Here is a 24,351-nt window from a genome sequence, read left to right as displayed (position 1 = left end):
AGGGGGTTAATCCGGTCGCTTGTAAGCCGACAGGAGTAGGAGGGGGGGGGGGGTAGAATCCGGCTGCCTCGTCCGGCCAAGGGTATCCCAGGTGAACCCACTGTAGTGCCGTTCAATGCGCCGGCGATCCTTGGACCACAGATGAAAGCAGGTGGACTCTTTGTGGGCCGGCTCTCTCCGGTCCACGGGGGAGAGACGTGAAGCGACCTCGTCTTGCAGAGCGTCTCCTCACCTTGCGTCCTCTCCAGGGGGGGGGGTTCCAACACACGGCAGTGTCGGGGGTCTTTATCCATGGAATAATCAAAGTATACAAAGCATAATCCGTGCCTGGGAAGGCGGGCTGTCGTCGGTAGAATAATCCGGTATACAGGTCCACTCGCTCGTCGGCTCTGGGGCTCCTCGGGTGCAGCTTCACATGGGTCAACCACCCTGGGTAAGCAGCCAGTTCTCTGCCCGAAACGATGGGGTACTGACTACGGTAGTATTCTCACCGCACGAAGCACTATATATTAACAGACTATTATTAGCTTAATAGACTACGTCCAACTCGACGATATAGTGCCAAATATGACTATTCAAATATTAATATACACGATGTCTCAATACCGATGGTAGGCGAACTTGGCCTTACTCCCACACGTGGCGTCGCGGGGAGGCTTTACGTCTGTGACTCTATTGGAGGGTAAGAAACTGGACTGAAAAGAAAGTCCTACTTTAGTAGCGCAGTATATATACGCACTATGAACAAATAGTCCCATTAGTGGTGCGGTAGCCAGATTCCTACGCGGAACTAGGACTTGTTCGTACATGTGGAGCGGTACGTTTGAACTGGGTCTGAGGGGTATGGCAGCCTGGCACCAAGGTCTCGACCAATAGTAGAATGGAGACTATTATGGGATGTTCAGTAGGCTAGAATGGATATTCAATGCATATTGTACAAGGAATATACAAGGGATATCAGGGAATATTAGAGAATATACAAATACAATTAAATATATATATATAAATAAATATATATATTCGGTTTAATCTGGCCCTTCACAACAGCCACCCCCTGAATAGGTCCCAGACCTAATCAGTTAAACAGAGACAGATTAATCGCGTTGTCTATTTACACGTAAGGGTTTGCTGTAGGGGTCAGTCAACTTCACAAAGTCATAGGGTTGTAGGGTCATGGTCATCATCGATTGTGTCTGGGAGTCGGGGCAGTTCTATGAGCCTCGCCACGGGACGGGTGTAAGTGCGACCCTGGACGAGCACTTCAGCTGCTCGGACCTTGCCGTCGGCACCGGTGATCACTTTGCTTACGCGGCCGGCCGGCCACATAGCTCTGGGCAGTGATTGATCAATAATCATGACGACTGTTCCTTCTGTCAAATTGTCTCTCTCCTTTACCCACTTCTGGCGGGTCTGTAGAGACGGTAGGTAGTGCAGTAGGAAACTGTTCCAAAACTTGTCGGCTAATACTTGGCTGTACCTCCACATTCGTCGGCCGTTCGCTTCTTCAGGCCGGTACATTGTCTGGGGTAATGCAGGATCTAGCCGCCCCATCAGGAGTGTGTTGGGGGTAACTGGGTCGATATCCGCCACATCACTGGAGACATATCCGAGGGGCTTGCACTCCGGGTGGTACCGCAGGAATGTTCTTTGTTGTGCACTCTCTATGGACGTGCAATCGTCTATGTTAGGGTCGGTGGAGGCTACGGTGCTCAATCCACAGAACACAGACTTCTTATTTTCCACCTCCTCTGGACTTGCTTCCCTCGGGATAGGCATGGGCCACTGTCCTTCCGGGAGTCTTAGGAATGCGGGGCCGTCACTGTAGACATTGCGACGGGTGAGGTCATCCAGGGGCATCCCCCGGGTGATGACGTCAGCTGGGTTCTGTTTTGTATCAACGTAGCGCCACTCTGTTTCTCCGGTTAACTCTTCGGTTAAGTCTTGAATCTCTGTGACTCTGACCCCACGAAGACTTTGTACTTGCATGAGTCCGATTTGATCCAGGCGAGTACCGTCGTGGAATCTGACCACAGGATTGTTCTAGACACCGGTATGGTGAGCTCACGTTGGATGAGCGTGGCTAGGTGCGCTCCGGCTAGGGCTGCGCAGAGCTCTAGACGTGGGATAGATTGTTGCTTGCGTGGGGCTATTCTCGAGCGGGCGAGGACAAATGCTGTGTAGATCTCTCCCCCCTGGTCTTGGGCCCGTAAGTAGGCTACTGATCCGTATGCGACCTCTGAGGCGTCACTGAAGACGTGTAAGTCCATTTTACATGTCTCTGGCCTCACCGTGGGTGGGAAGTAGCTTCGGCGCATATTAACGCCTGGGAGTGAGTGGAGCTCCATCTCCCACTCTCTCCAGGTGGATGCAAGGTGTGCGGGAATGGGGTCGTCCCAGCCCTGGTCCTTGTCCCACAATGCTCGTACAATCATTTTTGCCCTGGTGGTGTACGGTAGAATACATCCTAGCGGGTCATATTGTCGGGCGAGTGTTGTGTACACACTCCGTCTGGTGGTTGGCGCCGCCGCCGGCCTTCCCTGCTCCGTAGTCAGGGGCTTGTGTCTGTAGTGAAGCGAATCTGTTTTGAATCGCCACACCAATCCCAGGGTCATCTCCTGTGCTTCTCCCGGGATTGTAGCCATCCAGGTCTCGCTGCTGGCTGCCTTGTCCTCGGAGGAGAGGCTGCGCAGTACTTGCGGATCGCTGCTGGCCCACTGCCTGAGATCAAAGCCGCCTTTGATCAATGAGGCGCGGAGTTTAATCAGGAGAGCCTCGGCTTCTTCTTGGGTTGAAAGGCTTTGTAGACAGTTGTCTACGTAGAAGCTGTTCTTTACGCTGTGTCGGACCTCTTCGTCCGCTGCTGGGTCCTCTGCTACATGTTTCTGTAGTGCAAATGTAGCACAGCAGGGGCTGCACGTCGTTCCGAAGGGGAGGACTTCCCATTGGTAGATGGCTGGGTGCTCATCTCCTGGCTTCTCTCTCCATAGGAACCGTAACAGGGGCTTGTCCGCCTCTACTAATCTCACCTGCAGGAACATTCCTTTAATGTCCCCGCTGATGGCCACCTTTTCCTGGCGGAAGCGGAGTAGAACGCCGAGTAGGGAGGGGCCGAGTGTGGGACCGGGCAGTAACTCTTTATTCAGATTTTGGGATCCGATCTGGTAGCTGCAGTTAAATACTATGCGGCCTTTACCGTTGTGATGGACCTTGTGGTGGGGCACGTACCACGATTCAGTGGTCTGGTCAGCCTCTTTAATGTCCATCTTTGTGACGTGTCCCGCTGTGATGAGCTTCTCAATCTCAGCGCGGTATACACTCTCTTGGGCGGGGTTCTTGGCTAAGCGCCGCTCCGTGTTCAGCAGGTACCGTTCTGTGGCGTCTGTCTTGGCGTGGAAAGTAGGCATTCCTTCTCGCCGCAGGAGTGGCGTGGCGTATCTCAACACGCCGTTGACCGGGACTCTCTTGGTCCCTGTCTCGAGGAGGTGAATGGCGTAAATGTCATCTTTAGAGCGAATGTCTTTCTTTCCATTCTTAAAGGGCATTTGTTCCAAGGTCCATAGCCGCTCTACGTGTTGCAGGAGTGCGGTTTCTCCCTCTGTGACTCGGGAGTGGAGACATCTAGTGGCTGTACTTCGGTTGAGAGATTTGGCGAGCGGGCCTTGGAGAGTCCATCCCAAACGGGTCTCGACTGCTGCAGGACAGCCTCGGGGTCCGGTATGAACCCGGTCTATCGGGACAATGAGGTCTGCATGGTCGGAGCCTATCAACAGGGTCGGCATAGCATTGTCTATGAGCGGGATCGGTAACTTGCGCAGATGTGCATATTTCTCCATCAGCTTGGCGACGGGGTATGTGTACCGCGACAGTCCTATTTCTTGGCTGGTGAAAGCGTCTGTAATCTGGTACCGTCGCTCAGGCTGGCCGCTTGCTGCGATAGAGAATGAGACATTCTCGCCCTTTATCGTCTTCAAATCTCGTCTTATTGTCCGAATTGTCATTTGGGTTTCGCTTCCCCGCAGCCCTAGCTGGGCCGCAGCGGAGGCGAGCAGCAGGGTCTTCTCTGACCCGTCATCGAGGACGGCGTAAGTGTCCAGGACTTTATTCTGGTAGCTTAGTGTCACACGCACTACTTTTAGGAGTACTCGGGCTCCACTGCTGCTGGCGGGATCGATGTACATGACGCTCGCTTTGCGGCTGGATGGTGCGGGTGAAGGGCGCCGTCTGTTACTGTCGTGAAGTATGTCCAGATGGGCTCCATCGCACTTGGTGCACCTTTTCTTTAAGCGGCATTCGGCTGCCATGTGTGAGCGCGCACAGCGAAAACAGCGCTTGTTGGACTTTATCCATTGACCTGCTTCCTCCGCGTTCAGCTTGGGGAATGAGTCACATTGCGCTAGCCAGTGTTCTTTCTCACAGTAGGGGCACACTATCTTCCACTTCTCCGTTCTGGAGGGGGTACTGTGGCTCCTGCTGCTCGGTACTGACTCCGATTGGTGCATCACAGTCACCGATCTTCTTCCATCATTTAGTCGTCTGGTTCCTTCTCTGGAGCCAGGGGTGCTCCGTCCGAATGTATCTAGCCGTAGGCTGCTGACTTCTCTCGTCAGGAAGTCTGCTAGATCGAGGAGGTTCGGTTCGGGGCCATTCGGGTCTCTGTGGTCCCTCTGCCGCCTAAAGCGCTCCTGACGAGCGGGCGGCAGCTTCTCCAGAATCCTTTCCACATTTGAGTTGGCGTAAAGTTCATGCCTCCCCTTCTCTCTTTGCGCTCCCAACATCCCTACCAGGGACTGCACTCTGATGGACAGGTCGTCCAGTGCTCGATTGTCTATTGCTGGGGGTAAGCGGTCGATGTGTCGGATCTCCTGGATCACGTAATCCCATATGCGCCCATACCTCTGGTCCAGTGCTACCAGCGCTGCTGTGTATGGGGTGGTGGAAGTCGCGTAGGCGAGCGCTATATTATGTGCGCGGGGCACCTTTAAGTGCTTCAGTAGGATGGCGTATTTGTGGCGTTCATCCAATACATCCACCAACATGGTCTCCAGACACATGCAGAGTTCTGTATACTGGGCCCGGTTCTCTTGGGTGAAGTCGGGTACCATAGGCGTGCCAATGTATGACGCTGACTGTGGATACATCGGCGAGCGTTGGGGGAGAGGCCTCCTAGGCGAGTCTCCTCCCGCTCCTTGGTATGGGCTGGTACCGGCAGTGTACCATGGCCCGCTTGTCCAGGTGCTGTTCCTTGGTGCGGGTCGTGCGTCGTGCTCACCCGTGTATAGAGTCGGGGGTCTGTAGCGCAGCTCCGCGGGGGTATAGCCTGGGCTGTACCGGACCTCCTGGTCCGGTAGAGTACTGTGCTGTCTTCGGGCGTGGTTCTCCTCCTCTTCCTCTTCGTCTTCAGTTAGGTCATCCAGTGCTTGTAGTCTCTGGTTTAGCCTCTCCACAGGATATGCTGCTCCTTCCCGGTTGCTAGGTCTCGCTTGGACCGGTGGGGGGAGGTGGTCTGTGGGGGGTATAGACCTCGTCTGTTGGTCAAGTTCAGGGTTGTTTACTCGGCTAGGGGATGCCGCCCTGGAGGTGTGTCTAGACGAGTTCCTGGAGCCTCTGGCGGAGGGAGAGGGTGTTGTCCGTCTGATCAGCTGTTCTATTAGTTGCGACTGCTGTCTGTCGCGCGCTGCGTCCCGTTGAGCACCGGCTCGTTCTCGGGCCACATTCTCTTCCATCTGAATGCGTCTTATTTCTAGACGTATCTGCTCGTGTTCGCTTCGCTGCTGGATCTGCAGTCGGTCGCGTTCAGCAGCGGCGTTCAGGCTGATGAGGAAGGCCTGCTGTAGGGTCCTCTCTGCCTCGCTGGGAGAAGGCGGTTGTATAGGGGAGCCTTCCCTCGGGGTACTCCTTGCGGAGCCTTGGAGCTCTATCTCCACGGTGCTCTCCCCGTCTTCTTCCGTGCCGAGTTCTCTCTCGGTAGCGTTGTATTCCTCCCGGGACTCATCGGGGACTACTTCTTCAGTACTGGCGGGGTGTGAAGTCATGTCTGGTTCCCACTGGTCCCCACCGTGAACTTGGTCAGTTACATTAGAGCCCGTAGGGGCCTCTATGGTCGGGGTAGTCTGGGCGTTGGGGTTAGACATACTTTTACTTTCTAGTTTTACCGCGTTTACTGTTAGTAGAAGACTAGGTTGTTGACTGACAGCGTAAGCCTCTAAGTACTGAGGGAGCCGTCGTTCGCGCTGCGGGCGTTGGTTAGGAGGATCGTTTCGTGGAGTGTTCATCATAGGCCATTTCAATATTAATAACACTATATTAATATTACACTAATTACCCTCCGGCTCGAAGGACCAATTGTAACTGAGGGGTACAATTCCCTGACTGTATTACTAGATATGATACTTACTACCACTACCTTTGTACTTAATATTCGGCCACCCAGTACACGGCATAAATATATTATCATAAACACTCTCACGTAGATGAAACGGATCCAACACAAATGTACGAAGTCGAAGTATGCGTTTATTACTACACAGCAATGGTGTGTAGAGCAAGCACGTAATCACTTAATTACATTTATGAATTGAAATAGTATGCACTTTTATGGCAAAGAGTATTCGTCGGTATATCAATAGAGAATGTCCAATCTCTGATGGCGCAGGTGGTAAATATACGACCTGGAATAGTTAAGGAATAACAGCAATGATACTTTAATGATTATAAGACTGGATACACTAAGAGGGGGTTAATCCGGTCGCTTGTAAGCCGACAGGAGTAGGAGGGGGGGGGGGGGGTAGAATCCGGCTGCCTCGTCCGGCCAAGGGTATCCCAGGTGAACCCACTGTAGTGCCGTTCAATGCGCCGGCGATCCTTGGACCACAGATGAAAGCAGGTGGACTCTTTGTGGGCCGGCTCTCTCCGGTCCACGGGGGAGAGACGTGAAGCGACCTCGTCTTGCAGAGCGTCTCCTCACCTTGCGTCCTCTCCAGGGGGGGGGGTTCCAACACACGGCAGTGTCGGGGGTCTTTATCCATGGAATAATCAAAGTATACAAAGCATAATCCGTGCCTGGGAAGGCGGGCTGTCGTCGGTAGAATAATCCGGTATACAGGTCCACTCGCTCGTCGGCTCTGGGGCTCCTCGGGTGCAGCTTCACATGGGTCAACCACCCTGGGTAAGCAGCCAGTTCTCTGCCCGAAACGATGGGGTACTGACTACGGTAGTATTCTCACCGCACGAAGCACTATATATTAACAGACTATTATTAGCTTAATAGACTACGTCCAACTCGACGATATAGTGCCAAATATGACTATTCAAATATTAATATACACGATGTCTCAATACCGATGGTAGGCGAACTTGGCCTTACTCCCACACGTGGCGTCGCGGGGAGGCTTTACGTCTGTGACTCTATTGGAGGGTAAGAAACTGGACTGAAAAGAAAGTCCTACTTTAGTAGCGCAGTATATATACACACTATGAACAAATAGTCCCATTAGTGGTGCGGTAGCCAGATTCCTACGCGGAACTAGGACTTGTTCGTACATGTGGAGCGGTACGTTTGAACTGGGTCTGAGGGGTATGGCAGCCTGGCACCAAGGTCTCGACCAATAGTAGAATGGAGACTATTATGGGATGTTCAGTAGGCTAGAATGGATATTCAATGCATATTGTACAAGGAATATACAAGGGATATCAGGGAATATTAGAGAATATACAAATACAATTAAATATATATATATAAATAAATATATATATTCGGTTTAATCTGGCCCTTCACAACAGGTACCTTTCACATTTGAACCGATACCGGTACCGGTACCTGTGAATCGATACCGGTACCCAACGGTACCTTTTTTCGGTACTTTAGTCTCAAGAAATTTAATTTACCTACCTCAGTCGTAAAAAAAAAATCCAAACTTCAAATAACTACAATTTCGACAGTTTTCGGCTTGTCATTGCTCCGACTGCTTTGTTGTTGAATCAAGTCAAATCCTAGGTAAGCATATATTGTGCGTGTGAACGTTGACATGAAAGAAAAAAAAGTTTAAAAAAAAAAAGTTAAAAAAAAAGTTAATTTTTTTTTTATAAAACTAGTATTACATGGGCACTAGTATTACATGGAGAGTAGTATTACATGGGACTAGTATTACATGGGGACTAGTATTACACAAGACTAGTATTACATGGGACTAGTATTACATGGGGACTAGTATTACATGGGAACTAGTATTACATGGGGACTACTGTAGTATTACATGGGGACTAGTATTACACAGGACTAGTATTACATGGGGACTAGTATTACATGGGGACTAGTATTACACAGGACTAGTATTACATGGGACTAGTATTATATGGGGACTAGTATTACACGGGACTAGTATTACATGGGGACTAGTATTACATGGGGACTAGTTGTTAGGGTTTGAACCGACCTCAATCGCACGGCACAGACAGGAAGTTCAGCGTTAGCCAAATACTAGGGCGTATTTATTTAGAGTCACAAAAGGGGGTAAAGTAACAATTATGAAACAACAAGGGAGACTGCCATCGGCAGAGTTCTCTGCGGCTCTGCAGATCCTCCTGGTGATAGCAGTGGGGAATCGGTATTTGACATTGTAGCGGCTCTGCAGATACTCCCAGCTTTAACTCGAGGTGGAAAACGGAGAGAGAGAGAGATATCAATAACAGTCCAACGGAACTGTGTGGTTCCCTCCTCCCTTAGCTGTGTCCAGAACCAATGAACAGTGACAATCTTCAGTGTTCTCCACAACACACAAGTTAGCTGAGTTTAGTGCAAACAGAAATGATATCTTCAGTGTCTCTTCTAAACACACACTTCAACTAAGTCCAGTGCAAGCAAAAATGATAATCTTCTGTGTTCGTCACACACACAGACAGAATAATCCAGAGGGGTTTGGTTCCAACTCACCCAAGCGCAAACGCGTAAAGCGGGTAAACGAGGCGCAGCTCCAAACGGGGAACAAGGTTCTCATCAGTGGATCTCCACAGAAAGTCCTGGAGGGAAAGTAGACGAGGCACAGCAACGGGGAAAAAGCAGGCAAAAGCAGTTGTATTCCAAAACGACCCGACATCGATTGAAGGGAAGTCCCAGTATAAAAAGCCTCTGGGGCGCTAATCAAAAACTATGACAGGTGCGCGCTGGAATTGACACTTGCTCCAAAAGCGTGTGGCGGGGAATGCACCAATCAACACAGCACCTTAAAGGAGCGGAGCGTGTGGCGGGGAATGCATCAATCAACACAGTACCTTAAAGGAGCGGAGCGTGTGGCAGGGAACGGACCAATCATCACAGTACCTTAAGAAGCCTGTGGCGGGGAATGAACCAATCCTCACAGTACCCCCCCCTCCACGGGAGCCACACAGCGACCCACTCGGCCCCGGCCTGCCCGGACGGGACCGAAGGAAGCCAGCGATCAGGGGCACTGGAGAGGGGGACAAAGACAGAGGCCTGGAGAGGGGGACCGGAGACGGGGACAGAGGACCGGCGAGGGAGGCCGGAGACGGGGACTGGGACCCGGTGAGGGGGCTGGACGGCACCTGAAGACACTGGGCATGACAGGAGGGGCTCCACCCCCTGATGGTGCCGGAGGACCAGGCGATGTGGGGCTCATGCAGCGCGAGCCAGGGCCGACCCAGGACTACCGGGACAAGAGGAGAGCTGGTGATGAAAAACTGGAGTCTCTCAACGTGGTTACCAGCAATGGTGAGAAGTACTGGACAGGTGCGTTGAGTGATGTCAGCCAGGCGGCGATGATCCAGCGCGAAGACCTCCAAGGGCCTCTCGAGGTCCTCAAGTGGAATGTTAGCCCGGGTGGCAAACTCAACGTCCAGGAAACTCCCATCAGCACCAGAGTCGATGAGTGCACCCACCGTCGCCCGCTGGTCCGCCCAGGCTAGGGTGACGTTCGTCAGACGGTTAGGTGGTGCACGGGTGGGGGAACAGAAAAAGCGGCTCACCAGGATCTCCCGGGGTCCCGGCGAGCCTGGTCTTCTTGGCCGGGTAGGGCAATTGGAGACACGGTGTCCATCCCGGCTGCAGTAGAGGCAAAGGCCGGACCTGAGCCTGGACTCCCGTTCGGCCGGGCTGAGGCGGGTGCGTCCCAGCTGCATGGGTTCCTCCTCGGTCACAGCTCGGGAGGGAAAAACCCCACCAGTCACGGAGGGGGCAGGACGGTCAGCACTGTAGAGGCGGCTGCCGGGAAGGGAAGCCCCCGAGCGGAGGTCAATGGCACAGTCGTAAGGCCGGTGAGGCGGAAGGGCCTGAGCCCGGGACTTACTGAAAACCTCCTCGAGGTCGTGGTACTCGGGGGGTACGTCTGGGGGTCCCAGTCGTGCTCGCTCACGCCTTCTCTCCCGGAGGCGTCCGTCGATGCGGATAGCGAGGCTGATCAGGCCCTCGAGAGAATCGGGCTCCTCTTGGGTCGCGAGCTGGTCCCTTACTGCGTCGTTGAGCCCCCTCAGGAAGGTGAGACGAAGCGCTTGATCGTTCCAACCGCTCTCCGTTGCGGCCAGTCTGAACTCCAGCGCGTAGTCTCTGACACTGCCACTGTCCTGCCGGAAGGTGCCCAACCGAGCTCCTGGGTCCTGGCCACGGGCTGGGTGGTGGAAAACCCTGCGGAGCTCTGCCACGAAGTCTGGGTAGGAAAAACAGAAATCAGCCCCCATTGCCCAGGAGGCAGTAACCCACTGTGCTGCTCGGCCCGTGAGCAGGTTAGTCATGTAGGCTACTCGGGATCCCTCTAACGAAAAACGGCTGGGTTGATGAAGGAAGACCAACTCACACTGCATGATGAATGTGGCACAATCCTCGAAGTTACCCTCGAACAGACGTGGTTCGGAGAGACGGGGCTCCCGAGGTGCGAGGTCTGCCGTGGGTGGAGAGCTGGCTGAGACTCCTGGGACAGGTGGGGTTAAAAGCAGAGTGTTTAATGCTGTACTGAGAGCCTGAAGCTGGTGCAGAACAACAGCCTGCTGATACCCCTGGGTAGTCTGCTGGGTGGCCAGAGTGTCAATGGCATCCAGAATAAGCTGGACCTCGGCCCGGAGGTCCTGTAAAGCAGCCGCAGCCGCACCCAACTGTTTGGTGTGGTCGTTGATCAACTCGATCTGGACCGCCAACGCTGCCCTGACCCTGTCTGTGTCGGCTGAGGTCCTCATGGTCGGGTCGTAATTAGGGATGCACGATAATTATCGGGCCGATAATTATCGGGCCGATATCAGCAATTATGACGTCATCCCGATAAACCCGATAACGTTATTGATAGCTCCGATAACATATAATAAATGTTTTGGTTAAAAGAAATCCGATGTGGGTGGATTTGGATGAAGGGCGCTTGTTTTTATTATAGCCTCCTCCCGTTTTGCCAGTACTGTGGTAAAACTGATAGCGTGTGGTTTAGGAACAGGGAGTTTTTCACAAATCCAGCGCTCCCTTTCTTGGCTGTGACGTAGTCACGTTACATTCGGAGACAGACAGTCGATCTGCCAATGACGTCCCACCGCTTGCACCCACCTCTTCTTCTTACCACCAATCAGAAGCTCTCGTTCGTTTATTTACCTCCGGATTGTCAGCCATTACTCTACTCGGAGCTAACGTTATCTCCCCGCCAGCCACATTGACAAGTACCAGCGCTTATACATTACTGGCAAATGTCTTGTTGCACTTGTGGCAACAAGCGTTGTCAGCACCGACTTTAGTAAAATAGACCCAGACTTTTGAACGTTTCGTTCTGTCCGCCATTATGAGAGCAGAGCTGTCTGTACTCGGCAGCGCAGCACCTGTGTGTGTGTGTGTGAGTGTGAGTGTGTGTGTGTGTGTGTGTGTGTGTGTGTGTGTGTGTGTGTGTGTGTGTGTGTGTGTGTGTGTGTGTGTGTGTGTGAGTGTGTGTGTGTGTGTGTGTGGGAGGGGAAGAGAGGAGAGAGCACAGAGACACAGAGGCAGGAGAGATATAGACAACGGCCAACAAGATTAGTTTGCGACGTTTAAATTCCTAAAAAAAAAACTCCATAATTTCTCGAGTACCGATAGCAGTACCGATGACGTCGGAGCTTATAAATACTAAAAAAAAAATGATAAAAAAAAATTATATATATATATACATTTAAAAAAAAAATTATAATACAATAAATATCGGTTATCGGTATCGGTTATCGGCTTGAGGAGCATAAAGTTATCTATATCGGTGTCAAAAAATCAATATCGTGCCTAGTCGTAATGTTAGGGTTTGAACCGACCTCAATCGCACGGCACAGACAGGAAGTTTAGAGTTAGCCAAATACTAGGGCGTATTTATTTACAGAGTCACAAAAGGGGGTAAAGTAACAATTATGAAACAACAAGGGAGACTGCCATCGGCAGAGTTCTCTGCGGCTCTGCAGATCCTCCTGGTGATAGCAGTGGGGAATCGGTATTTGACGTTGTAGCGGCTCTGCAGATACTCCCAGCTTTAACTCGAGGTGGAAAACGGAGAGAGAGATATCAATAACAGTCCAACGGAACACAGAGGCAGTGTGGTTCCCTCCTCCCTTAGCTGTGTCCAGAACCAATGAACAGTGACAATCTTCAGTGTTCTCCACAACACACAAGTTAGCTGAGTTTAGTGCAAACAGAAATGATATCTTCAGTGTCTCTTCTAAACACACACTTCAACTGAGTCCAGTGCAAGCAAAAATGATAATCTTCTGTGTTCGTCACACACACAGACAGAATAATCCAGAGGGGTTTGGTTCCAACTCACCCAAGCGCAAACGCGTAAAGCGGGTAAACGAGGCGCAGCTCCAAACGGGGAACAAGGTTCTCATTAGCGGATCTCCACAGAAAGTCCTGGAGGGAAAGTAGACGAGGCACAGCAACGGGGAAAAAGCAGGCAAAAGCAGTTGTATTCCAAAACGACCCCGACATCGATTGAAGGGAAGTCCCAGTATAAAAAGCCTCTGGGGCGCTAATCAAAAACTATGACAGGTGTGCGCTGGAATTGACACTTGCTCCAAAAGCGTGTGGCGGGGAATGCACCAATCAACACAGCACCTTAAAGGAGCGGAGCGTGTGGCGGGGAATGCATCAATCAACACAGTACCTTAAAGGAGCGGAGCGTGTGGCGGGGAACGGACCAATCATCACAGTACCTTAAGAAGCCTGTGGCGGGGAATGAACCAATCCTCACACTAATATTACATGGAGACTAGTATTACATGGGGACTAGTATTACACAGGACTAGTATTACATGGGGACTAGTATTACATAGGGAGCAGTATTACATGGGGAGCAGTATTACACAGGGAGTAGTATTACACGGGGAGTAGTATTACATGGGGACTAGTATTACATGGGACTAGTATTACATGGGACTAGTATTACATGGAGACTAGTATTACATGGAGACTAGTATTACATGGGACTAGTACTACATGGGGACTAGTATTACATGGGACTAGTATTACACAGGACTAGTATTACACAGGACTAGTATTACATTAGGACTAGTACTACATGGGGACTAGTATTACATGGGACTAGTATTACACAGGACTAGTATTACATGGGGACTAGTATTACATGGGACTAGTATTAGATGGGGAGTAGTATTACATGGGACTAGTATTACATGGGGACTAGTATTACATGGGGAGCAGTATTACATGGGGAGCAGTATTACACAGGGAGTAGTATTACACAGGACTAGTATTACACAGGACTAGTATTACATGGGGACTAGTATTACATGGGGACTAGTATTACATGGGGACTAGTATTACATGGGACTAGTATTACATGGGGACTAGTGTTACATGGGACTAGTATTACATGGGGAGCAGTATTACATGGGGACTAGTATTACATGGGGACTAGTATTACATGGGACTAGTATTACATGGGACTAGTATTACATGGGACTAGTATTACATGGGGAGTAGTATTAGATGGGGAGTAGTATTACATGGGAGTAGTATTACACGGGACTAGTATTACATGGGGACTAGTATTACATGGGGAGCAGTATTACATGGGGAGCAGTATTACACAGGGAGTAGTATTACATGGGGACTAGTATTACATGGGGACTAGTATTACATGAGGACTAGTATTACATGGGGACTAGTATTACATGGGACTAGTATTACATGGGGACTAGTATTACATGGGACTAGTATTACATAGGGATGGGAATCGAAAACCGGTTCCCGTTGGGAACCGGTTCCTAATTGGCCGATGCCTGGAACCGTGTGGCTCCTGTGACTTTCGATTCCCTTAACGCTGCCAGGTTTTTCCTACAGTTGCGCGCGTTAGCATGTAGCCATGGCAGACTCTATTTGATTCCTTAAGGGCTCGAAATTGCCTGGCTTTTGGTCATATGCTCCCGAAATGCTCCCGCTGTTTGGCTACTTCTATGTGCAGTGAAAACTACTTGAATGCTTTCATTGATTTAGTTTAGGGTGAGCTAAAATTAGCCGCGGAGCTATCGCTAGCTAACGTGAGCTAACGCTATTTAATCAAGCTCACAAAGAGAGATAAACAGCTGACAGCGGATAGTACAGGTACAAATACAATAAAACAGCGGGTGGGGACTGTTCTGTAAACATTGTACTCTTTAGTTCACATATAATAAGAGCCGGATTGTTTATTTACTAAGTCCGTCAGACAGGAAGTACCATGGTGCAACATACAAATGTGTCCGTGTAGCAACACAAGCCAATACCTACAGGACAGGGGCCCGGGGAGGGAGCTCTGTGTGTCTGTGTGTGTGTGTGTGTGTGTGTGTGTGTGTGTGTGTGTGAGACAGAAGTCAGAGGAATAACGACTGTTATTCAATAGATTAAATTAGTTTAAGAATAAAAAAATAAATACATTTTAAGAGAATCTCAAATACATTATTTTATTTAGGTGTAGGCTATAGTTAATGTTTTATTTTTTACAGTTTTTGTATTTTTCTGACATGGTAAATGGCTGCTTTTTTATATAGCGCTTTTATCCAAAGCGCTTTACAATTTGTTCCTTACATTTTACCCAATCACTCACACATTCACACAACGACGGCGCAGGCAACCATGCAAGGTGCCAACCTGCTCATCGGGAGCAGTTAGGGGTTAAGTGTCTTGCTCAAGGACACATCGACACGCTGCCCGGGAGGAGCGGGAATCGAACCGGGAACCTCCGGATTGCCAGACGACTGCTCTACCTCCCGAGCCACTGTCGCCCCTGACATGGGGGCTCAACAATAAATGACAATCAGAAATGTCAAGTTGCATGTTGTTATTCTAACCAGCTTAGTTCTGTTGCATTTCCAATTTATTTATTTAAATTATAAATTGATCAGGTATCGATAAGAGAATCGATAAAGAATCGAATCGATAAGCAGAATCGATAATGGAATCGTATCGATAAAATCCTATCAATTCCCATCCCTAGTATTACATGGGGACTAGTATTACATGGGGACTAGTATTACATGGGACTAGTATTACATGGGGACTAGTATTACATGGGGACTAGTATTACTAGTATTACATGGGGACTAGTATTACATGGGGACTAGTATTACATGGGGACTAGTATTACATGGGAACTCACGATAACAGAACATTACCCGCGACCTCTGTGATTTCCAGATGCATGTTTGCCCGGGATCTGTTTTTACTGAAGTATCCTGAGATTGAACTTGAGATGCCCACGATTTTGACTGGCCGTCTTTGGGCGCATTGGAACATTATTGTTTCAAATGGCTCCTCAAACTAATTTATAACGCCAGCAACTGCACTGATGCAAAGATGAAATCAATAGTTCAATATTTTTTCAATGATAAATCAAATCTATGAAAAAGAAAGAATGAACTTGCTATTGATTGAACAGTTACAGTATGTGCACCTACTTTGGGTGGAAATGTATTTTTCAAGAAGCAACTGTAGGTCGATTTATTGATCTCCACGCTGAGGTGAAGCAGATTGATATGGTGTTTGGACTGAGAAGGCATTTAAAAGCTTCCTGTATTGATTTTACTACAGTACCACAAAAAAATTAAATCACAGCGATGTTGCTTTGCACACGACTGATATTACCGGATGACCTCTGTGTTTAAAATATGGTAGGTAATTTGCGCTGGGATTTCGCATATATTACAGACACGGGATTAAGATCACAGACACGACTATTACAAATGACTAGAGTTCCCCAGGTAATACTAATAGGTAGGGATGTCCCGATCGCCTTTTTTTGCTTCCGATCCGATCCCGATCATGTGATTTTAAATATCTATCGATCCGATCGTTTCCGATCCGATCTTTCACATTAGTAATCAATTTTGACGCATTTTTGTCAGAAACTGGCGGAGCGAGACAAGCCCCTCTGTAGCCCCTTTCGTGACTTTCGGTTTGCAAGCCTGGGGCTTTTGTTATTACATTCACCCTGAGAAATGTGCTTCTGCTTCATATGAGAAATATTAAAAGTTTCAATATATGTTTGCACATTAGTATACATTCAGTGTTCGACTTACGTAATGGTCCATTCTGGTCTGAAACGCCGACGATAATCCTCAGTCACGTTATCCTCCAGGTGAAAAGTTAATCTGAAAACTTCGCCTCCAGCCTGTCCTCCTTGCAAACATTGCAACTGGCTTGACTTTCTATTTTAAAATGCTTAGTTCCAAACCTCTGACATTAAGTCTAGCTGCTCAAGTCAGTGGATATGAACCGTGTTAGCTCGCGGCATGCTTCACTGAGTCTCCACAACATAGCAGAGAGTAGCGTTAGCGTTAGTGTTAGTGTTAGCTCGCGGCATGCTTCACTGAGTCTCCACAACATAGCAGAGAGTAGCGTTAGCGTTAGCTCGTGGCATGCTTCCCTGAGTCTCCACAACATAGCAGAGAGTAGCGTTAGCGTTAGTTCGTGGCATGCTTCCCTGAGTCTCCACAACATAGCAGAGAGTAGCGTTAGCGTTAGCTCGTGGCATGCTTCCTTGAGTCTGTTGTTGTGATGTGGAGCGTGTAGCCAGTCTAAATTAAAGGGAGTGTGTTTGTTGCAGCGGTGTAAATTAAAGGGGAATGTGTTTGTTGTGGACAATTATTCTGCTCTGTGTGACAATAAATACATTAATGATGATATATTATATGTAATTTAAAACCAAAACTAAGGCCTCCGTATGAGTTTAAGACGTGGACATGGTCATGTTTGTTGAATAAAATTTATCTTTTTTTGACTGCCGATTTTTATTATTATTTTTTCCCGATCCCCGAGCCTCTGAAAAGCACGTGATCGACGCCGATCTCGATCACGTGATCGGATCGGGACATCCCTACTAATAGGGCTATCGATTGTTATCGTGGTGCTACATACAGTAGCTACAGCCTCAGATCTGCCAGCTCGCTCCAAATGAAGGGATGACCTGTGGCACATGAGCCACCTGCTGTGCATTAATGGATGGGAAAAGACGGCTTCCCCCTCTTGAAAGGGGTCTATGCAGAGCCTCGGCCAAAGGCCTCACTAGCACATTGCCTCTTACTGGTAGGTCATCAAAGAGATCTGGAGGTGGTCAATTAACTCTTCCTGCGACTTCAGATCAAACTAACCGTGGAGGAGGGCAGTGTGTACATTACCCCAGACCGAGTTCAAATGCATAGAAAATGTTTGTGCTTTCAGCTCCTCCATGAGAAGTGTGTGTGTGTGTGTGTGTGTGTGTGTGTGTGTGTGTGTGTGTGTGTGTGTGTGTGTGTGTGTGTGTGTGTGTGTGTGTGTGTGTGTGTGTGTGTGTGTGTGTGTGTGTGTGTGTGTGTGTGTGTGTGTGTGTGTGTGTGTGTGTGTGTGTGTGTGTGTGTGTGTCTGTGTGTGTGTGTCTGTGTGTGTCTGTATTGTATGTGTGTCTGTATTGTATGTGTGTCTGTATTGTATTGTATGTGTGTCTGTATTGTATTGTATGTGTGTCTGTATTGTGTGTGTGTCTGTATTGTATGTGTGTCTGTATTGTATTGTATGTGTGTCTGTATTGTGTGTGTGTGTGTGTGTGTCTGTGCCGTCCTTGGTTTCTCCAAGATGTGCACAGCTGGAGCTCAGAGCCCCTGATCAAAATGCACAACAGTAATTGCAGTGATGGAGTCTCGGGCTCCAGCGGTCGCGGCGACAGACTCTTAATGCTCTTAATGGGTTGGTGCTGCGGGATATAATAGAGCTGCACATAAACCAGTTGACATTATCATCATCTAGCGAAGCAACAAGGCCCTTCCACTGCCCCTGTAGTGTCCAGGCCCTTTATTCTGACTTTTCCCCTTCAAAACAAGCCAAGACTGCAGTCCCCATTCCGAGTGCGTGCCTGTTCCGAGTGTCTGCCTGTTCCGAGTGCGTGCCTGTTCCGAGTGCGTGCCTGTTCCGAGTGTCTGCCTGTTCCGAGTGTCTGCCTGTTCCGAGTGTCTGCCTGTTCCGAGTGCGTGCCTGTTCCGAGTGTCTGCCTGTTCCGAGTGCGTGCCTGTTCCGAGTGCGTGCCTGTTCCGAGTGTCTGCCTGTTCCGAGTGTCTGCCTGTTCCGAGTGTCTGCCTGTTCCGAGTGCGTGCCTGTTCCGAGTGCGTGCCTGTTCCGAGTGCGTGCCTGTTCCGAGTGTCTGCCTGTTCCGAGTGCGTGCCTGTTCCGAGTGCGTGCCTGTTCCGAGTGTCTGCCTGTTCCGAGTGCGTGCCTGTTCCGAGTGTCTGCCTGTTCCGAGTGTCTGCCTGTTCCGAGTGTCTGCCTGTTCCGAGTGCGTGCCTGTTCCGAGTGCGTGCCTGTTCCGAGTGCGTGTCCGTTTGGAGTGCGTGCCTGTTCCGAGTGCGTGTCCGTTTGGAGTGCCTGCCTGTTCCGAGTGCGTGCCTGTTCCGAGTGTCTGCCTGTTCCGAGTGCGTGTCCGTTTGGAGTGCCTGCCTGTTCCGAGTGCGTGTCCGTTTGGAGTGCCTGCCTGTTCCGAGTGCGTGCCTGTCAAGATATGCGCCTCACAGACAGACACCCAGAGATTCCTTGTTGAGTGTATGTTGATACATTCAAGCCACCCCCCACCCCTTCCTCCCATCGTATGTACTACCCCCATCTCCATACATACAAAAACACCCTTGACTCTCCCATTCCCTTTCATTAGCATTCAAACCCATGACTGTGTGGAAAAGTGCGGGCTGGGGGGGGGGGGGGGGGGGGGGTTACAGGGACCAGAGTGACCAGCGGGGACAGACAGATAAATGGTCTCGTCCTCACTCTCGTCCTCTCTCCGTCCTGTCCTCTAGACAACATCTGCCTGACCGTATGACTTTCGCTCAATAGTACAGTAAATGATATTGGCGTGTTTGACATGCTGACTGCGGGCAGAGTACTGATTTATCCCCATATTCAACTCTCCTTGCCAAATACAGCATGTGCCAGTGTTCTGCTGCTCACTGTGAAGGGAATGCATGAGAGAGAGAGAGAGAGAGAGAGAGAGAGAGAGAGAGAGAGAGAGAGAGAGAGAGAGAGAGAGAGAGAGAGAGGAGAGAGAGAGAGAGAGAGATGTTGCAGTGTGGATGAGGCTAGTTTGAGTTTTTTTTGCATGCCTTTGCTATGCCTCATTGCCAGGATGAACACTCCCGGTATTACACTCCTATGTGATCCCTCAGCAGTTATACCCTGCTCTGGGACACTAAAACCAGCCAACAGGAGAACCACTCTGCGTGCCCCCACGCTCTCCCCATGAATCAAACTTGGGGGTGGTGGACAAAAAAATCAATATGTTGAGGCAAAACAAACACTTTTGTTTTTGTACTTCTCTCTCTCTCCACCTAAACCCACTCTTCTCGTCACTTGGCTCGTATCCATATCCATTTCAGTGGCAGACAGATATGATGGTAGCCATTCATTACACTGCCCTGCAAATAGAAGCCTGTGGGTGCCCAGAGCCCCAGGCAGTCCGGGACCGGGGGTTGATCCACGTTCACAGGCCCATTGCTCCACGTTCACAGGCACATTGCTCAGCATCACTTTGTAATTTATGCCCATCTCGGACCACTATTTCCTCTGGCTCTCTGCTTTCTGAGGTCGTCTCCCACAGCAGCAGCGCTGAATGCTGATTCGGGCGCATGCCAGAGGTAAGCGCGGCCTGATTAGCATTAGCAACAGTCAGGCAGAGGTTGGCAAACATGACAAAACACGAGACGCGATCTTACCAACATACTGCACTTCTGAGATATCTCCACTGTCATCGCGGACAGGGGACTCATACCGGCATGCGGTATGTTTCAATTACCCCAGCTACAATTCCATGTAGGCTACGGGGGTATAATTAATAATAGAGCATAAATCATTTTGAGGCAGCTCGAAGAGGGCTCATTCCTCCAGTTTGGCCCCTGACGAGCGTCCCGCAGGCCCCCCCGCCCCCCACCCCACCCACTACACATTTCCTTCTTCTCTCTGCCATGCTTTGCCTCGTTAATTGAATGCCAATCAAGAAGCCAAATTAGCAGGGTTCAGAGATTAATTAAAAATCCTGCTGGTTTCCTGGTCTGAAAAAAAAGGGCCAATTGTAACAGTTTCAACTCCATTTTGTCCTCCTCTCCCGTGTTCCGAAAAAGGAAGTTAATGGCTTCCTATCTCCGAGGGTATTTACTGGGAGGAGAATGTAGTTGGGAGGAATTTGGGTCAAGGTGCCCACTGGATTTGTCCAAGGCAAGAAGTTCAAACCACCATATAACACGTCCTTCTCATGGAGGTGCATAATATGGTTATTTTGTCAGCTTGATATCCCCGGCTTTACACTGGCCACTACACACACACACACACAACTACACATACGCGCACGCACACACACACACACACGCACACACACACACACACACACACACACACACACACACACACACACACACACACACACACACACACACACACACCTACACCTACACCTACACACACACACACAAACACACACACACACACACACACACACACACACACCACACACACACACACACACACACACACACACACACACACACACACCACACACACACACACACACACACACACACACAGAGGAACCACAGCCAAATCAGATCAGCAAAAGCAACAGAATCGTTCTCACCGGTGCCCAGCAGAGGGCAGCATGACTCCACACAGTAGTATATTAGCCTCCCTGTCATAAAACTGATCATGATGGTTTTTTCTCCTCTCTTTTTATTCTTCATGTGAAAGTGCTCCTGATAAACAACCCCCCCCCCTCCCCTTCAATTCTAATCATCATGTCATTCCCCGAGCTTTTAGTGCTCTGTCTGGCCTTCACTCTGTCCCCTCGACTCCCACATGTGAAAGGCTTCTTTTGTGATGCAGAGTATATGTAGCATGAAGCGCTATACTCCCAATAAGGTGCACGTACTGCCTATCTACCCTGTCATGACATGATTACATGGCTTCAATGTAGAGGAGTGCTGTTTGAGTCTCTCTCTCTCTCTCTCTCTCTCTCTCTCTCTCTCTCTCTCTCTCTCTCTCTCTCTCTCTCTCTCTCTCTCTGTCTCTCCCTCCAGACCGTAATGCCTTTATGTTCAGGACTAATTATCATTGCTACTTGTGGGGTTGTATGTTAGAGAAATAGAGAGACAGATTGTGAAGCACGATGTATCCAGATATAAACTGTGGGACCGGATCACAAGAGAATCACAAGGGGCTCGTAACTGAAAGTAAATAGGTCATCTGTGTTCAGTCGTGTGATTGAATCAGGGGGGAAATAATCATATATATATTTGTTTTCTAACGATTGGAACACTTGGATGTTCTCAATATCTACACTGAACATGTTGAAGGAGCATTTTCAACCTAGACCTTATTTTCTTCTATCATCTGTGATCCCGATCAATTCCAAGGGAGCGAGTGAGTTGTGTTTTTTTCTGGGCGCTCGGTCAAAGAAACTAAAGAAAAGCACATATGAATGCTCTGCTTTTGAGGACAGTTTTTGACTGCTGTGCTGTTGCCCCGTTGGATAGAATCGCAGCGAGTGGGCTGCAGTCAACTCAAGTGCCACAGAAAATAAATATTTTGGATAGGGATGTCCGATATTATCGGCCTACCGATATTAAAAAAACTGAAGTACTTCTTATGGCTAGTAATAACCAACATCTACCATTAAAACCCCCTCTCTCTTCAATAACTTGTTGTGTGTGTGTGTGTGTGTGTGTGTGTGTGTGTGTGTGTGTGTGTGTGTGTGTGTGTGTGTGTGTGTGTCTACAGGAGGACATGAACCTGAACGAGGAACGCAGAGCCCCTCTACGTAGGAAGGACCTGAGCACCAAGCGTGAAATGGTGGTCCAGTACATCTCAGCCACGTCCAAATCTGTAAGTGAGAGAGTCCGACCACAGCCACAAAATGGGGGACCCTGATGTAAACAAGACGAAAGTCTTTCTCTGGTCTGCATCCCCTTAACAATTGTATGTATTGAGCCGTACTGTACTGTACCCAGTCTGCAATCTGTTAATAACGTTTTCAATCAATCAATCAATCAAAGCCCCTCTCCTTCAGACAGGCAGACTCTGATGAAATATCATGACACTATAGAATAATGTGATCAATAACTTGATCTCCTTACTTTCTGGTTCCCTCCTTCTCTTCCTACTTGGTCTCTCTCTCTCTCTCTCTCTCTCTCTCTCTCTCTCTCTCTCTCTCTCTCTCTCTCTCCTCCTGACTGCGTAGCTAGCAAGCAGGAAAACAGCTGTGAGTGCATTATTTCCTCCTGCTATTACGAACAGCCTCTTCCACCTGGGTGTGCAGGTCCTCCCAAGTAGGCTGTACAGTATGTAGTGTGTTGCACAAATTGCACTCCATGTACTGTCTGAAACAGTAAGCTGCAACAGTATGATGTACTTTATGTATGTAGTACATAGCAATAAATAAATAAATTCAGAAGCAGCAACTGTCATCATCACTGAAAACTAGGGATGTCCGATATTATCGGCCGATATCGGCATTAAAATGTGATATCGGAAAATATCGGTATCGGTTTACGTTTTTTTTTGTTTGTTTTTTTTACATTTCTATAACCTTTATTTACCCAGGCAAGCAAGTAAGAACAAATTCTGATTTTATTTATTGTCAAAAGTATGCATAATGTTGTGTTAATTCCACAACAAGAGATATGTAATGTTAATTACCTGAAATTATTCCATTTTTTGGGGGGGGGGGAACCCTGCATATATCGGTATCGGTTGATATCGGTATCGGAAATTAAGAGTTGGACAATATCGGTATATCGGTATCGGTAAAAAAATCTAATATCGAGCATCCCTACTGAAAACCAACCAAGAGCAGAGAAGCCAGTGTGCTGGTAATCCACAGGGTTTAGGGTGAATTCTCCAATCCCCTTTTATGAAGTCAGGGGGGGTGGGGGGCTGCTGTGTGAGGTGAGAATCACATCAAGGCAGAAGAAGTAAAGTGATTTCTACCATTCCCCCCCCCCCCCCCCCCCGTCTGACATAATCATTTATTACCTTTCTCATTGTTATGATAATTAACTGGCATTATTGATAATGATGACTATCAGAGATTGATTGAATTCTCCGCAGCGCCCCCATTATGCGTCGCAGAGCACGGATATATTATTCAAACGAATAACCTAATCTGCGCCGTGAAAAGGACAGAAGACAAAAAGGGAGTGCGTCGGTCTGTCAGGCGCACCCCTCGCTCTCACCTTCTGTAGCGCCAAAGGAGGGGAGGTGGCTGAATGTCAGCCAGAGAATGGATCTCCGCACTCGTACATCCCTCACCACACACGCTGCCACGGCAGGGTAGGGAGTGGGGCCACGAAACCAGCTTAACGTGAGCTTAGCGGAGTGGCCGGGCATCTGCGCCTGTGTTTCTGGGCGATAAGTGTCGCACGCGGCGCTGCCACCAAATAAAGGGAACACACGCGAGCGCTTTGTGTAAAAAATAAAAAGAATAAAAAAAACAATAGCATAAAACTGCAGTGCCGCAGCCCCATACATAGGAGGGGCCTGTACTGTGCGTTGGGGGCCTGTACTGTGCGTTGGGGGCCTGTACTGTGCGGTGCACTACTGCGCTTAGAGTAACAGTCAGGGCTGGTAATCCAATTGATATTCAGTTTAAGATAAAAAATTCGAGTCTATAGACAATTGGTTGCATTGAATGCTTTATTTGGTTACTCCTAATCCAATTGATATTCAGTTTAAGACAAAAATATTTTGGACATTAGGTCCTATTTTCTGTATGTTACTTTATGTTCTGTATGTTACTTTATGTTTCTAGTGTCCTATATTATATGTTACTTTGTTTCTCGCATGCGCAGTACAGGCCCCCAATGCACAGTACAGGCCCCTCCTATGTATTGGGCTGCGGCACTGCAGATATACCCTAC

At 49.0% G+C, this 24,351-nt stretch overlaps 1 protein-coding gene across 1 annotated transcript in view; it reads left to right on the top strand.

Moving 5' to 3' along the window:
* Positions 1 to 24,351, top strand: part of diaph2 (diaphanous-related formin 2) — an 874,190-nt gene that overhangs the window by 63,676 nt on the left and 786,163 nt on the right. Inside the window, exon 5 of the mRNA XM_084332019.1 lies at positions 22,214 to 22,318. Within this exon, the coding sequence (XP_084188145.1) occupies positions 22,214 to 22,318 (105 nt within the window). The remainder of the gene's footprint in view (positions 1 to 22,213; positions 22,319 to 24,351) is intronic.

The sequence above is a fragment of the Notolepis coatsorum genome (assembly GCF_963971535.1).
Source record: "Notolepis coatsorum genome assembly, chromosome: 16".
Taxonomy (NCBI): domain Eukaryota; kingdom Metazoa; phylum Chordata; class Actinopteri; order Aulopiformes; family Paralepididae; genus Notolepis; species Notolepis coatsorum.
Note: the sequence above shows the minus strand (reverse complement) of the source record. Positions and strands in the feature narration are given on the sequence as shown.